A 15,334-nucleotide genomic window follows, 5' to 3' on the forward strand; every position below is an offset into this window, starting at 1 on the left:
TTCATAGAAACAAGGTTGGATGACCAGCTGGTCAGGGGTTAGGGTCAGGTTTGTGGTAATTTGACCCATTAAAGCTTTGGTAGTATAGCTATATGGACTGAAGCACAATATGAACTGACAGTGTGAGGGACTCAAGATGGGTCCTGCTGAAGCCCTCAGTCTAATTCTAGTTTGAAAACCTTTATTATTTCAGCTGATATTGATCTTACATTCTGCATATTTCTTAATTAATATGTGTTCAATCTAAGAAATCCACAGCAACCCTGGGACCATGTAATATTCCAGGAATCATTTTTACAAATCACAAAGATGAGGAACAGGAGGCCTGTTTGGCCCAACGCCCTGAAGATGAACCATTTGGATTCTGGACACATCATGTTTTCCTCTGATGTCTTCCTCAGCACAAACATTACCTTTGTTCACTACCTTTAGTCTTGTGTTTAGACTGAAAATTGAAAATTAAAAAGATGCAAGATGCTCAATGAGTGTGTTTGCGTTGCTTCAGGTAGTGGTCAGCAGATGAAATACAACCCAGAAAGTCTAGTTTGAAGAATAAATCCATGAGTCTGAAGGTTTATCAGATGCCAAAACACTGCAGTGACCGATTTTACAACTCCAGAGTGACCACTGTGACAATCATTTTCTGGTGAAGGAAATATCAGAACACTGTTCAGGTTACAAAATAATCTACTATTGAGTGACTAAAGCAAGGCATAGCCAGATTATGTTTGTCTGTCTGTATCACTGCATGGGAGACAGTCCCAGGTGCTTACTCTGGACGAGCTTAGAGGAGTGGCTCTGTGCTGCTCCTCATTGCAGATGGGGAAGTGACCCACACATGCACCTGCCAAAGCAACCACTGAGTCCTCAACTTTGAAGACTTTGCTCTTGGAAAATACTGTTTGAAAATGCTCTGGATACGACATAAATCTCAACTTTGTGTGGCTTTTCCATGTTTCGAGTGTGAAAGGTGCTCATTGTTCACTCCTCTATGGTTTTCACCAGCCACAGCTCCAGTGGGCATTTTCCACCCTCTGGTCTCAGGGGGCAGTAATAAGCCTGTTTTGGTTTGGCACAGCACAGTGAGGCGAGGAAGACGCCTCGCTAGAAAACTTGCTTGGACAAGCAACACAAAGGTGAAACTTATACTTTTTTCATGTTTTAATTTGTTTTCAAAATTTTGGGCACACTGTGCAAGCCTGGCGAGCAATTTTCATTCAAGTGAAAGGGCGCCATCTGAGTGAGTGCGGTATGTAATGCATCCATGCTTCTACTCCAGGAAGGTCATTCCTCTGCAGTGCAGTCAATGCTGTTGTAATAATACGATTAAAAAATAAGAAGTACTTAGAGCACTTAAAGGTGCCCTGTGGAGTTTGTCTCCTGGCTCCAACTCCATAACATCACAGAGACGAGACTGGTATTGATGTTCCTATTGAACTTTCTACAAGAAAGCAAATACTTTAACACACAGTGTGTCATTCATTCCATCTACTTTTGTACTGTGGGGTGTCATGGACAGGGCAGTCTGCAGGAGCAGCGACTGAGGCATTAGTCCTGTTTCATGTCAGCCCACTAGTTACACTGTGAAACCGGTTTCTCTCCTCCTCTCAGTGGAATACTGTCTCCTGTAAAATGTAAGATTTATTTATTTATTTTTTTTGAAGATTTAATTTAACCATACATATGTTCTCAACCATCAGATAAGATGACCACTCAGTGTTCCCTCATGGTCACTGTGTCTCCCCAAGGATGCCGAACAAGAACTGTGTGTCTCATCTCTCGTTTCAAGGAGCTGATTGTTGTTCAAACTCTTAAGACAGGGAACAATTTGGAAAACTGTCCTTCTCCCTGAGGGGACTGTTTAAGCTATTACTTTTATTTCAACATGACATAATGGCATTTTGTTCCCAATTAACCTGTCTCACTCGTCCCCTCTGCTCTGGTGCTCACTTGTTTTTTCAGCACTCAAGTGAAAGGTCAAACCAGAGTGAATCCAAAGGAGAACAGCAGAGTCAGAGGTCTTGGTGTAGAAACTGTAAGATAAAACTTCCATTAGGATTATATTGAAGTCAGCTGCACACACCCACAGCACCACTCATTTCCTAATGGCAATAAATTGTCCAAGCTTTCTGCAGTCCGAGTTCCTGTTTAAAGATTACATGAGTTGGCTTTAAGCAGCTAACAGCAGGCAATTAACGGTTAGTATCTTCTAAATACAATTTTTCATATCAGCGTCTTCTATTGAATTACTTCCTCTCAATTTACTCTAATGGATCTAAAAGCCTCTTGTATCTTCCCCCGCTGTTTCTCTTCCGAGCACTTTGATATTAATGCTTGTTCTACGGCCAGATAAGGATAATATGAACCGCACAGAGCCCTGACCTTTGACCTCAGTCCACTGGAATGCTTGCAAATGAGGTGTTAATTTCTCTGTTGTATCAAGGTGTCTCGTGAATGGCTGACATGTGAAGCGAGCTGGAAATGAATGAAAGCAACAGGCAGGACTTGCTGTGAGCCAACGCCACCTGGTGGAGGCACAGAGAACATCTTGTTTCTTTACAACAAACTCAATCATTATTCCAGGTCCAGCGGTGAAATGCTAATTTCAGCATATTCTGCCAAAGCAGTGTAACATTTGTAAAAGGGACTGGATCTAATGTGTAAGTAGTGGTGGAAAGTAACAGAATACTTTTACTACAGAAGTACAATTTTGAGGTATTTGTATGCTTCTTAATACTTTTTACTCTAACACATTGGACAAGTTACTGTTTTTTGTATTAAGATTTTACATAAAGCATATAATATTCTTATAAAAGAACACACTTAATTAAAAAAGTGACTATTTTTTTGTGGTCCCTCACAAAAAACTGTCCTGCCAGGGCCTCTTGTCACATTTCACATGTCTCTCAGCTGTTAGCAGTTCCACCAAAGAGACATTTCTCCTTTAAATTCTTCAGATGCTTTTGTTTAAATAACTCTTAGAGGCACAAAGTTGTAAAGTTATCCAGTATTTGTGGAAAACAATGAAAAATGATTAATATATTAGACATTTGTTCTCTCTTCTTTTCTGCCTAATTAATAATCTCACGACCCCTCACACCTTTTGTGTGCCCCTTTGATGGGGCCCCACCCCTGGGTTGGGAGCCACTTGATTAAACTCCCTAACTGTACATAAAGTAGTTCAAACTAGCTCCACCTCGAGCAGCTACAGCAGTAAAATGATGTTCACTCACTGTTGCATTATTAATAACCTAATCACATGTGCAGTGTTCATTTCTTTGAAAAACTGTACTTTCACTTTTGATACTTTAAAGTACATTTTGCTCACCAAAAAGAGACTGGCTTGCCTGTTCATAGTACAATTTACTCTGGCATTCAATATTATTTTCACCATTTTCATGTAAAACAACAAACAAAAAAAACTAAATAAATAAAAGATTACAAGGATTTTGCAGTTTCCATCAACATTTAAATCTTTGGGGTTTAAAGCCTGAAAGACTTTAAATTTCAGATATCTTCCTCAAAATCAGTTCATAAGAACTTCCTCCAAAACAAAACAAAAAAGTAGTCGTGTTGATCAATTCTACTAATAATATTCAGATGTTACAAAAATAGATTGCTCATCAAATGCTGGCGAGGCACAGCGAGGCGTTGGTGCCACCAAATCCAAAAGAGTTTGAGAGGGCCACCCGGCGGCCGTGAGTCTGCCATGGCTGCGCTGTGCAGGGGACATAATTCAGGTCAAACTCGGGCTCGGTCCGGTCCAGGTTGAGTGTCGGGGGCAGGACCCCGTGGTAGCAGGCCAAAGCTGTAAATGCTGCCTCCAGGGCCCCTGCGGCCCCGAGCAGATGTCCCGTGGCTCCCTTGGTGGAAGAGACAGCCAGGTTCGCAAGGTTTTGCTGGAACAGCCTCTTGATGGAAGCATTTTCAGCTGCATCGCCCAAAGGCGTGGATGTGGCGTGAGCGTTCACGTATGTCACATCTGCCGGTGAGACGCCAGCATCTCTGAGGGCTGCAGACATGCATCTGTAAAGACAGTGGTCAGACATTTCAAGGATAATGCCAATGTCTTACAACTTTGATCTTACTTGATTTCAAAAGCTGCTCAGCATACAGTAACATGGTTGCTTTGCTCCCAAACCTTAGCACTTACTGAAATTGTAACATGGCCGAAGAGGCAAAATTATCCAGTCATTCTTCCTCTCTCTCTCAAACACACACACACACACACACACACACACACACACACACACACACACACACACAAAAGGGAAGAACTGTGGCAGTGATCTCAAATTTAGGCTGAACTACACATGGTCTGGTCTTAACAGAAGATAATACATGTTGGAACTGTAATAAGGAAGTGGGCACATTTCTTCATGTTCTGTGGGACTGCCTGTTGGTATTGCCGTCTTTGGAAAGAGCTGCGAAAAAAGAGTGGCTCAAGTAACGGCCACGCTTATTTTATGTAATGAGATGAGCAAACAGAGAGTACAGAGTGGCTTAAACTCAAGATGGAGACTGCTTCTTTTGAAAATTTGATAGTGAGAGTGAATAATGTCTTAAGTGAAAGTATCCAAATCTGACGTAACCTTCTGACTTACACTAAAGGTGCAGCATGAATTTGGGGTACTTGTTAACAGAATATAACACTGTTCTTTTTAACTGCCTTTTTTTTCTATGGCTGTCGACTGTGCTGTTTTTATCTTTTTCTTCCTTTTTTAAAATCTTACTGTGTGCACTAAAATACACGTTTGTACTGTGTTTTTGTGTAATGTTAAAACAAATAAAAACCTGAATGAGGAGGGAAAAAAAGCAAAAACTGGAGGAAAGCGTGAATGAATAAATATGACTGTATGTGGCAATGCTTTTGTCTGCACTCTTATTCTGTTAATCATCTTGTGATCCCTCTGAATTGTGACCCCTTGGTTGGGAACCACTGCTTAAATAAATGACAGCAGTTTTGTGGATTAATTAAGGCAATTTTGTCGTTATCACCTGTATGCTCCATCTCCATCTGCAGTGGGTGCAGTGATGTGGCTGGCATCCCCTGAGAGTCCATAGCCCAGAACCTCCGCGTACATCCTGGCTCCTCTTTTCACTGCCTGCTCCAGCTCCTCCAGAAGGAGCACTGCTGCTCCTTCACCCATCACAAAGCCCTCTCTGTCTGGGTGAAAGGGTCTCGATGCCTGCGTGGGATTGTCATTCCATTTGGTGGCGAGGGCGCGCGCCCTGGCAAAGCCGGCCATCGACAAAGGCCCCACACAGGATTCTGTTCCACCTGCAATCATAGCAACTGCATCCCCGTGGGCAATGAACCTGGCAGCATCACCTATGGCATGTGCGCCTGTAGTGCAGGCTGTCGACACTGCATGGTTAGGACCCTTCAGTTTGTGTTTGATGCTTATGTGCCCTGCAGCCATGTTGACAAGGATGCGAGGCACAAAGAAGGGACTGACTTTGTTGTAGCCCTTCTCTTGGAATGCAGTAGAGGTGCGAGCAATTTCATCCAGTGACACCATGCCCATGCCAACAGCCACCCCAGTACTGAGTTGTTCTTCTGCAGTGTTGGGGTACCAGCCTGAGTCCTCCAGAGCCAGCTGAGCAGCTCCAAGGGCCATTACAGTGGCTGGTGACATGCTGCTGATCTCCCCACGAGACGCAAACTTTTCCTCCTTAAACTGACCCTCTTCATTCCCTCTGGGAACCAGTGCTGCCACCTTACAGGGAACTGTCTTATACTCCTCTGAGTGAAGGGCAACGAGCCCACTCTGGCCTTCAATCAGGCGGGCCCAGGGTAGAGCAGTCCCTGTGCCCAGAGGACACACTAACCCTATGCCAGTGACAACAACCCTCCTTTTGTGCTTTCCAGAGCTGTGGCGTCTGGAGTCTTGGTTGGGACAAACACACACACTTTTTTGAAGAAGTGTCCTTATGCTCTGTGCTCTCAAATGGAGTCTAGTCCAACAGGATAGTGATAAAGCAGACATGCTGTAATATCTGTCAAATTTGACACAGCTAGCTTGTAGCTTTGGTTTATCCCCTCTCAATTTATAAATGAGTAAGTGTATAAAACCAGAGATGAAATGTTCTCCAGAAGCAAATGGACTTAAGTTTGGAACTTACTTGGTGGAGCCCTGCTTTAAACTTAGCTAGCTGTCACTTACGAAACCATCCATGTAACGATTAAACGAGTCCATTCTTGAATCTCCATGTAGCTATTTTTAGGTAGCAGTTCTGGACGCCAGAATCGCTTTACTTGTAAACATTACATGAAAAACTTAATTGGACAATAGAGTAAGAAAATAAACAATAACAAGTTCTGAAAAACAATTATGGTGAGATACAATTAACTAAATACAATACTTTTAAAGCTGCAAAGAAATGTTCAGGCGTTGATGGGTCAGCTACACCCAGGACCCAAAGCCAGACCTCCCAACTGTACTGTTAGCATTAGCTGTCTTACTCTAAAGTGAAAGGATTTTAGTTTGTACAAGAAATACTAGTATGGCTGTGTCACCCGCAGTCACAACATTGTGTGAGAATTCAAATGATGTCTTTCTAGACGCCGCCAAGTTATTACTTACATATGCGGACAACATTTTAAGGTAAGGTTGACAACTTAACAACGCAATGTACCAGCTGTGAAGTGTTAGCTAATCTGGGATTCATGTTAGAAATGTTCTGTACATTACTAATAAATCAAGAAATAGCTAACATCGTGCCATCATCTGTGTAACCGCTGGTCAAGCTGACCTCGCTGTACTTGAGCCCCCACGACGTTTTTGCTGTTAACCCACAGCGTCAAACCAAACTTTGTTTAGAAAATGTGCCATTTTCATTTGTCCTTGATTATCAGCACACACTCATTCGTACACAATCCTAACATAACTTTAGCATCATTCGCCAGGGCGTTGTGATTTTTTCGGCATTTGAGTGAGTCACCAGGAAGCAGCTTTAAGTATTTAAAATCTCTAAAATCTCTGAAATCACCTCTAGTCCCAACATTGTCTTAAAATTCGAGTCGAGTACATGAGTCAAGTTAAAGTCGCGTTTGTTTCATTGAGCAGACTTAAAATTTACTCATATGAACTGTTGATGAAAGAATATGCCCATATTTTGTGCATTGGTAAAGCAGTTGTCAACGAAGTAGGATATTATTGTCCCGTACACAATGAACAACTCTAACCTTAGTTAATATAATGACGTATTATTTATTTTAATTAAAAGGGACAGTGTATAAGCTCAAACATAAATGTCACAATTTGGTGCACAGCACCAGATTATAGCTTCAATTTGCATCTGTTGTCCCTTGGTAGGTCAGAGAGAAAAACAGTATAATAACACTCAGTGCAATATGCAAGGTTATACTAAAAAAGAACAGTTAAGACATGCAATAAAAAATCGACACAAAGGCACTGCATAAACGCATGCTCGTCAAAAACAAGTCATGAAGACCAGACGAGTGCAGATCGGAGCAGGTTTAACAGAATTTTAAGCAGACTTTGAAAGTGCTGATAGATCTTCAGCTCCTCATGTCCTTCAGCAGGGTGTCCCATTCATTTGTGACTGCAACAAAGAAAACTGACAGCCCCAAATGTAATGCAGTGAAACAGTATGGTAAAGTCGCCTTGAGAAGATATTCTGGACAATTTAATAGAATATACTGAGCGAGTGTACACAAAGTTATGTTTGTGGACAAGGGGCCTAACCATGTCTGATTTCATAAACCAGATAAAAAATTGCAAATAATCTAAAATTCTCGAAGTTCAGTGAAGTGTATTTCTCAAGTACCCAACAGTGATGGCAATGCTTTAGCTTTTAGTCCAAAGTTTTTAGAGTTTGTTTGTATAAGGACTCAAGATGTCTTATGGCTGTTTCACCAGCCTGCCATCAACATGAACTGCAATAAGACATACAGGAAAAGATCATGGTATGCACAAACATCTTGGCTGCCTCCAAGGTATTTATCTGTGACTATGTCAGCCAGTCCTTTCACCTTTAATTAGAATGTTAGCATTAGGGGGTTGTACCATAGCTTTTGTCTTGACCTAACACTGACCCTTATGTGGTAGTATACCTACCAGTCTCTACATTTAAAAACAGGTGTGACAATGGCATTTTTCCAGTGATCAGAGAAGGAGCTGTGTTTAAAAGACAACTTAAATAAATGAGTAATGGGAAAAGTAAAAATGTTTTTGTGTGATTTAAAAAGCATGTTGTCAAATTGAAAAACATCTCAAGTTCTGGTGCTTTTCAAGGTGCTGATGATTGAGTGTACGTGTGAGTCATTTGGCTGACCTGCCGCATCTGTAGGAAAAATATCCAGTTTCCTTTTTGTACATTTTTTTCCAAGCTCATTAAAGACAGAAGCAAACAAAATATATTTCCTGAAAAGTCGTGATCTCACCTCCCAACAGGTATCCCAATGAGGAAAAGTACAGATCAATCCGCATAGGCAATCCTACTTTCTCCACCAAGCTGTTGCCCATCAAAGGAGCTGTGGAGTGCCTCTTTGAGATGGGCTTTGAGGAGGTAATTATTAAGTAACTGCTAGGTGGCTGCTATAATAAGTTAAAGCCAGTATTCATTTTATACCACTTGCGTCATTGCCTGGAGTTTAATTTGGTCATCTATCATCTATCTGTCAGTAAAAATTATAACCTCTTACACGTCTTTTCAGGCTGAGACCCACCTGGTGTTCCCCAAGTCTGCTTCAGTGGAACAGCTGAAGCTCATCAGGGAATCCATAGCAGCAGAGAGGGATCAGAGGCTGCGTGGAGGACCGCCTGTCCAACCTGCAGCTGAGACTACTGTGGCCTCGGCCTCGGCCTCAGCTTCAGCTTCAACTACAGCTTCAGCACCAGAGAGCTCTGCTGCTGCCTCCAGCCAGCCGTTTACACCACCTCCACCACAACCATCGTCCTTGGTAAAGATGAGCTCAACCTTGGTTTAAATGAGGGGAATTGTGATTGAACATTTGAAGTATTCAGCTGTGTATCAGCAAAATCACATATTAGTATTGCTCTTTGTTCCTTGTTCACTCATTCAGTGGCAGTCATACCTGTTTATTTCCTCATTCTTTACTTAAAAACAGAGAGTGGGTTCAATATTTATCATTTTTTTATGTTTATGCTTATGCTCATATTGGCTGTGGTGATTAAAGTTTTACCTCTCTTCACTATTAATACTGCTTTAGTAAGATACTGGGGGGGTGTTTTAGCTTTTATGGCCGGAGGCGTAATGTTTTTATCTGTCTGTTCTGTTCTCGTGAGCATGGAAACGCCTTGCGTTCACTTGGACTCAAGGATGAACTGATTCGATTTTGATGGTCAAAGGTTAAAGATTAGTGTGACCTCCCAAAAAAATATAGCATTTAACAAGTGAATACCACCTGTCTCTACTTTTCATTACTTTTGGTCTGTTTGTAATCTGGATGTTTTCTTGTCTTTCTGTCAGGAGAACAGCATGAGCTTCTTTGTGACTCTCCAGTCAAACTTCCAACACGTCATGCTGTATGAAAGTCCTGAGCTGCAGCAGAAAGCCAGGAACGCCATCCCTCACCAGCAGCTGTCCTCTGCTGCTGAACACAAGTTGAACAAGGCGAAAACGGCAGATCCAGGTGAAGTCCTCTCCCCGATTCAAAAGAATCAGATGTACAGCAGGATCATACTGAATCCCTCCTTTTAAACAGTGATTCAGAGCAACTGACTTGCTTTCGTGTTTGTAGGATGTAAACTTGGAATAGAAGACTTCCTGGTGCTGGAGTTGCTCAGATGGTTCAAACAGGACTTCTTCTCCTGGGTGGATTGTCTGCCCTGCAGCCGTTGTGGAGGCCCAACTCAGAACGCCAGCTCCCTCAGTCCCACCACCGATGACCTCCGCTGGGGAGCCCAGCGAGTGGAGAACCACTACTGCCAGAGCTGCCGGCTCTCCACCAGATTCCCCAGGTCCGTGTGTGTCGTGTTAACAGTGATTGCACCCTTTTTCACTGCTGGTACATTTCATTGTTAAATCACTGACTTTTGTTTTGCAGCTTTCACAGTTAACGAATTTTAAAATGCTAAGAAGTAAAACATTTTTCCTCTGAACAGTCACAAAGGGTTTGAATGAATTTGACCACAACATATGGAGAATGATGGATTGCTGACATTGATGCTCATTTTCATTCTGTTGTTAATAACAGGTATAACAATCCTGAGAAACTTCTTGAAACCAGGAGGGGGCGCTGTGGAGAGTGGGCTAACTGCTTCACAATGTGCTGCAGGGCCCTGGGCCTTGAGGCCAGATACATCTGGGACAGCACAGGTATGACCATGATTAACAAATGTGGCTCATTATTGATATTTTAGGAGGAAAATTTGTTGACTAGGATCCTGAATACCAGTCAGTGTTATTATTTTAACAAAGACATCTCAACTCAAGGTCCACCTACTAGCTTTTTCTGGCTCTTTCAGCCACATCTCATAGTCATCATCAGCAAAATGTTGCTCAGTTGTCATTTAGGAGGTTCAGTGATAACAGGTAGTGCTGCAACAATTGATCGACAAGTTCATCAGCAGAATTTTTTTGGCAGCCATCCTGACAACTGATGAATCATTTTGGGTGAGATTCTCTGGCTCCAGCTTCTCAAATGTGAATATTTTCTTGTTCGCTCAGTCTTTTTGGAAAGTGGAGATCTTTTGTTTGCACACAGTTTAACTTCTCCACATTCTGCCTTCAAGAATAGAATTTTGTGTGACAAACTGAACCGATTTAAATATTAAAATAGTACAAATTTAAGATATTGAGTACTATTGGTAGCTTCAGATGAGAGTTTGATATCCACTAGGGACATCGCGTTCACAGGGGCATCATCAAATTTCCAGCATCGCAAAGTGTAGTACTGCCATATCTCATCTGATGTCCGAGCAGTTCATTTCGTGTCTAAAGTGTATGAAAGGCAAAGGGAAAATCAGTTCTGTTCTCTCTGTGTTGTTTCAGACCATGTGTGGACGGAGATTTACTCAGTTTCTCAGCGGCGTTGGCTGCACTGTGACTCTTGTGAGAACGTCTGTGACAAGCCTCTACTGTATGAGGTTGGCTGGGGGAAGAAACTGGCCTACGTTCTGGCTTTCTCTAAGGACCAGGTCAGACAAACGGACACTACGTACATACTACTACTAATATCAGTTCACTTTATTTTTTTTTTGGCTCATTATGATCTTGTTTTTGTAGATCAGTTAAAACAACAGTCAACACCAGAATATTCATCTGTATCCAATAAGGACACAATGCTTTCGTCATATCACTTGTTACCAGTGAACCTGTTTACCTGTGGAATGTTCCAAACAGGTGTTTTTGGAGCATTCCACAACTTTCCCAGTCTTTTGTTGCTCCTGTCCCAGCTTGTTTGAAGCGTGTTGCTGTATCAAATTCAGAATAAGCAGATATTTACAAAAATCAATGAAGCTGACGAGGTGAAACATTAAATTGTGTTTTTGTATTGTTTTCAGTTGAGTGTATGTGAAAAAGAATTAGCAAATGATCACATTCTGTTATTTACATTTTGCAAAGTGTCCCAACTTTGTGGAATCATGGCTGTAAAAGCACCAGATTACAGTGTGTATTAGTTTAACTTCATTGTGGCAGGTAGTTAGAGGTGCCCTGTGGACGCGTCTTGCAAACAAACATGCTGAATCCAGCTCCTTCCTCATAAAATATTTGCAAAGGTGATTTTAAAAACTGCATTGATTGCATGCACTGACTTCCAAGCAGTCTTCTTCGCTGCCTTTGTTGGCACGTCACTGCTACCTGTAGAACAATGCAGTAATGTGACAAGTGACTGGAATGTTTATAGCGTCGCATGCTTTCTTGTCTGTGTGCACAAGAGCAAAACAGAACGAGGACCCATACTTTGAAAACATTGCCCCGTAGTCATTACGAGTGGTGAAAAACTCCATGGGGAGCTCAGTGGGAGATCAGAGTTTCTAATGTTTTCTATTAGTAGATCCTCCTTTCCTTTGTTTTGGGAGAAAAAAATATTCTTAGTGATAGTAAGGCCAAGTAGAGGGTGTCTGGAAATATTATTCTAGTAATTTGTGTTATTTCGCTGTGCTGATGGTTTGTTTTGAAGGATTATAGTTAAGCTATCTTATTCTATTTCTGGATGGGTGAGAGATGTTCTGATGCTCGATGTGAGCACAAAACATATTTTCATGTTATTTGTTCTGTTATTTTATGTGCTAGTCATGATTTCCTGTTTGTCTGTTGATTTGGTTCTGTAATGATGAGCATCCCATTTGAGCCAATCAGCAAAAAGCTATGTGTTGTTTACTCTTGTTTAGACAATAATTCTCTTCCAGCCTCAGCGGACAGTTCATGTGCTTCAGCATGTGTGTGTCTGATGCAGGTGGTTGATGTCACCTGGAGGTATTCCTGCAAACATCCAGAGGTTTTGTTGAGAAGGACCAGGGTTCAGGAGGCCTGGCTGCTTCACACCATCAGCGGGCTCAATGCCTCGGTGAGTCTGAACCCTTTTAACCCTTTGGATAAGACTAATTTGTGTGGTGACTGATGTAAACTGCTTTTTTTGTACTCTGATACCTAAAGAGGCAGCAGTCCTTGAGTCCAGACAGGAAGAAAGAGCTGACAGAGAGGTTGCTTGTCGAGCTGGTGGAGTTTATTTCCCCCAAAAAACCAAAACCAGGAGAGCTGGGCGGACGCAACTCTGGTTCTCTGGCCTGGAGGATAGCACGGGGGGAGACCCGGGGGGCTAATACAGGGCCATCCACAGAGGTACAGTACATTATGTATGTATTATAGGTGACCTCAACAATATGAATCTACTGATTTATTCATAATTGAGATGTTTGGCTAGGGGTCAATATGTTAGATGGTCACAGCTACAAAAGTCAGATCAAGAAGTGAAATGAATTGCTTTCCTTTTAGTAAAAAAAACCCCTTTATATTACATGTATTTTATTTATCGTTTGGTAGGCCTTTGGGAGACTTTATACTCAGTTTCCAGTTTATTAGATCCACCTAGCTAAAATTAATACCTAACACTAATAATGTGTGTGTGTTTTTTCAGGCTGCAGGTTATGTGTTTACTCCTACTGAGAAAGAGAAGAATGACAGGTTGCTACATGTGCGATACAGTGCCACCAAAGACCAGTACTGTCGAGTGTCCAACGACTCTGAGCTCATTCAGAGCTGGGATCAGTGTGTGTGGAGAAAGGAGTCTGTCTTTAGAAAGGTGGAGAATGACTGGCAGATGGTACGGTTCACTATGAATATGTTTTTTTTTTTTTTCCAGTGTTCTATGTATGTATGTACCACACTCATGATTCTAACAAGTGTACAACATCAGTGCTAACATGATGATGCTAAGCAGCACTGAAATGTTGACCAGAAGATGGCAATAAATAAAAAGTTAGAAGGTTACCAAAGTTATGGGGATACAGCCTATGGGGAAGATGAATGTTTGCACAGATTTTGTTCCAGTCCAATCCTTTAATGTATTTCACAGTTTTACTTAAAACTTTGAACGGCGCTAATGGACAAGTTAGAGGATCACTGTATTCATTAGGATTCATCTTCTGGGCACCATGAATGTCTGTACCAAATTTCATGGCGACCGATCCAATAGTTGTCAAGACTTTTCATTGAAATGTCCGCCTGTTGGAAACACTGGAGAAAAAGTCAGGGGATCACCAAAGTCTGTAGAATTGATCCTTTTGGGAACCATGAGTGTGTGTACCAAATTTCATGGCTGTCCATCTGATATTTGCTGAGATGTTTCAGTCTGGACTAAAGTGGAGCAGTGACCGACTGACAGACTGATGTGGAGGAGGCCGAGCCGTAGGAACATAAGAACCTTTCAAATAAAAAGTCCATACTTTGTTCCATTAGAATGCTAACAAGCCATATTTCCATTTAGAAAAATGTTGCAGCCATTGTTTGATTTAATCAGACAGTGTGTGAGAACAATGTTGAACAAGCACTTAAAGCAAGATGCTGCTGTTTGAAAACTTTATTGTGAACATGACTCACATAAGCAACAATTGGGAAATATCTCATAACACGACCTACAGTGGTGTAAAATGACAAGGGAGTGTCGGAAATGAGACTAAACTCTGTTCCTCTTTTTAGATCCTGGAGAAACACGCAGCAGTGGATGTGATGATCAGATTGTTTCTTTCTTCAGGTGTACATAGCTCGAACAGAAGGCTCCTCTGTGGGAAGAATCAGCTGGAAGTTTGATTTTGCTCCGGCGGGACTGAAGATAAAGTCTGTTTCAGTCATGGCCAGTAGCCAAACCTTTCACTCTGGGAAAGTCTGCTGGCACTTGCAGGCAGGCCAGATTACTACAGAGTTCTCTGGGGGTATGGTTATATAATAGATACTCTGAGAAAATACACTAAATATCATCGTGTAACACAATCTCTCTTAATAATTTCCTCTCTTGTGTTTGAACCTACAGATGGGAAGATGCAGTCATTCCAGAGTCTGTCTGGCTCTTCAGAGTTCACTGTCGTAGCAGAGCTCCGCGGTGGAGAAGGAGAGACGTCGTGGCAGCACTCTCAGCTCTTCAGACAAAGCCTGAAGCAGACAGAGGAGTCTTCATTTGAAATCCTCATCCACTTAGACGATGCTTAACAGTTGTTTTCGCCCAACAAAACTGGACCCTTCATTCTTTTTCACTGCTGACTGCTTTGACAAGTTCAGAGCTGATTGTTTGGATGATAGTTTTGTTTGAGAAATCAGTGCAATATTTCAATTTGTGGCATTCTTTTAAGGTGATTGAATAAACATGGCCTAATGATACATGAATTCTGTACTATCAGAGTACACATGTTTTCAAACATTTAATTTAATATTATTTGACTAAGGGCCAATAACATATGTGGTGTGCAGTCTACCTGTAAAGAGATTTACCCATAAAGCCATAGTTTTTTTGTAAACTTTGCCTCACTGTGAATGTGTCTGTAGTCTGTGATGCATGGAGGCATTCCAATCAGCAAACCAGGGCTGATTCTCTCATCAGCTGTGGTTGCTCCTGCTCTCCTGCCGGTAAGAAACTGTAAATATTGGTGAGTGTCTTGGCTGTGGTGTTTTTACACCTTGCCATGCCCAGTTGTATTCATGTGTTTAATTATAAATAGAGCAAATGAGTGTGTGATGGAAAGGGCTGAATGTTAACAAATAAAGATAAATAAAGATATTTTTGCAGGCTGGTAGTCGAGTCTAGTTTGAAGATATGACAAAGTATGCATTACATTATAGGCTGTGTGGTCGTTCAGTGTTGACGCTTCAGTGGATTTTTGCCGCCATCTTGCGTTGAAAGAGGAGC

At 41.7% G+C, this 15,334-nt stretch overlaps 2 protein-coding genes across 2 annotated transcripts; one reads left to right on the top strand and one right to left on the bottom strand.

Moving 5' to 3' along the window:
* Window positions 1-1,628: 1,628 nt before the first annotated feature.
* On the bottom strand, window positions 1,629-6,239 carry oxsm (3-oxoacyl-ACP synthase, mitochondrial). Its single transcript, XM_076753754.1, has 2 exons — window positions 4,999-6,239; window positions 1,629-4,026 (listed from the first exon to the last, which is right to left on the bottom strand). Exons 1-2 carry the CDS (start codon window positions 5,988-5,990, stop codon window positions 3,624-3,626), a joined length of 1,395 nt encoding a protein of 464 aa, XP_076609869.1. The 5' UTR covers window positions 5,991-6,239; the 3' UTR covers window positions 1,629-3,623.
* Window positions 6,240-6,405: 166 nt separating this feature from the next.
* On the top strand, window positions 6,406-15,221 carry ngly1 (N-glycanase 1). Its single transcript, XM_076755363.1, has 12 exons — window positions 6,406-6,608; window positions 8,421-8,535; window positions 8,684-8,929; window positions 9,460-9,622; window positions 9,731-9,950; window positions 10,187-10,308; window positions 10,984-11,129; window positions 12,392-12,502; window positions 12,592-12,777; window positions 13,073-13,258; window positions 14,189-14,366; window positions 14,465-15,221. Exons 1-12 carry the CDS (start codon window positions 6,508-6,510, stop codon window positions 14,638-14,640), a joined length of 1,950 nt encoding a protein of 649 aa, XP_076611478.1. The 5' UTR covers window positions 6,406-6,507; the 3' UTR covers window positions 14,641-15,221.
* The last annotated feature ends 113 nt before the right edge of the window (window positions 15,222-15,334 follow it).

The sequence above is a fragment of the Chaetodon auriga genome, chromosome 17, assembly GCF_051107435.1.
Source record: "Chaetodon auriga isolate fChaAug3 chromosome 17, fChaAug3.hap1, whole genome shotgun sequence".
Taxonomy (NCBI): domain Eukaryota; kingdom Metazoa; phylum Chordata; class Actinopteri; order Chaetodontiformes; family Chaetodontidae; genus Chaetodon; species Chaetodon auriga.

Excerpts from the sequence above, each read along its gene's own strand:
- ngly1 (XM_076755363.1), top strand. The coding sequence starts at position 6,508 with ATGGCTGTGTCACCCGCAGTCACAACATTGTGTGAGAATTCAAATGAT. Across the intron at positions 8,930-9,459 it reads CACCACAACCATCGTCCTTG|GAGAACAGCATGAGCTTCTT; the intron begins GTAAAGATGAGC and ends TCTTTCTGTCAG. Across the intron at positions 11,130-12,391 it reads TGGCTTTCTCTAAGGACCAG|GTGGTTGATGTCACCTGGAG; the intron begins GTCAGACAAACG and ends TGTCTGATGCAG.
- oxsm (XM_076753754.1), bottom strand. The coding sequence starts at position 5,990 with ATGTCTGCTTTATCACTATCCTGTTGGACTAGACTCCATTTGAGAGCA. Across the intron at positions 4,027-4,998 it reads GATGGAGATGGAGCATACAG|ATGCATGTCTGCAGCCCTCA; the intron begins GTGATAACGACA and ends CTGTCTTTACAG.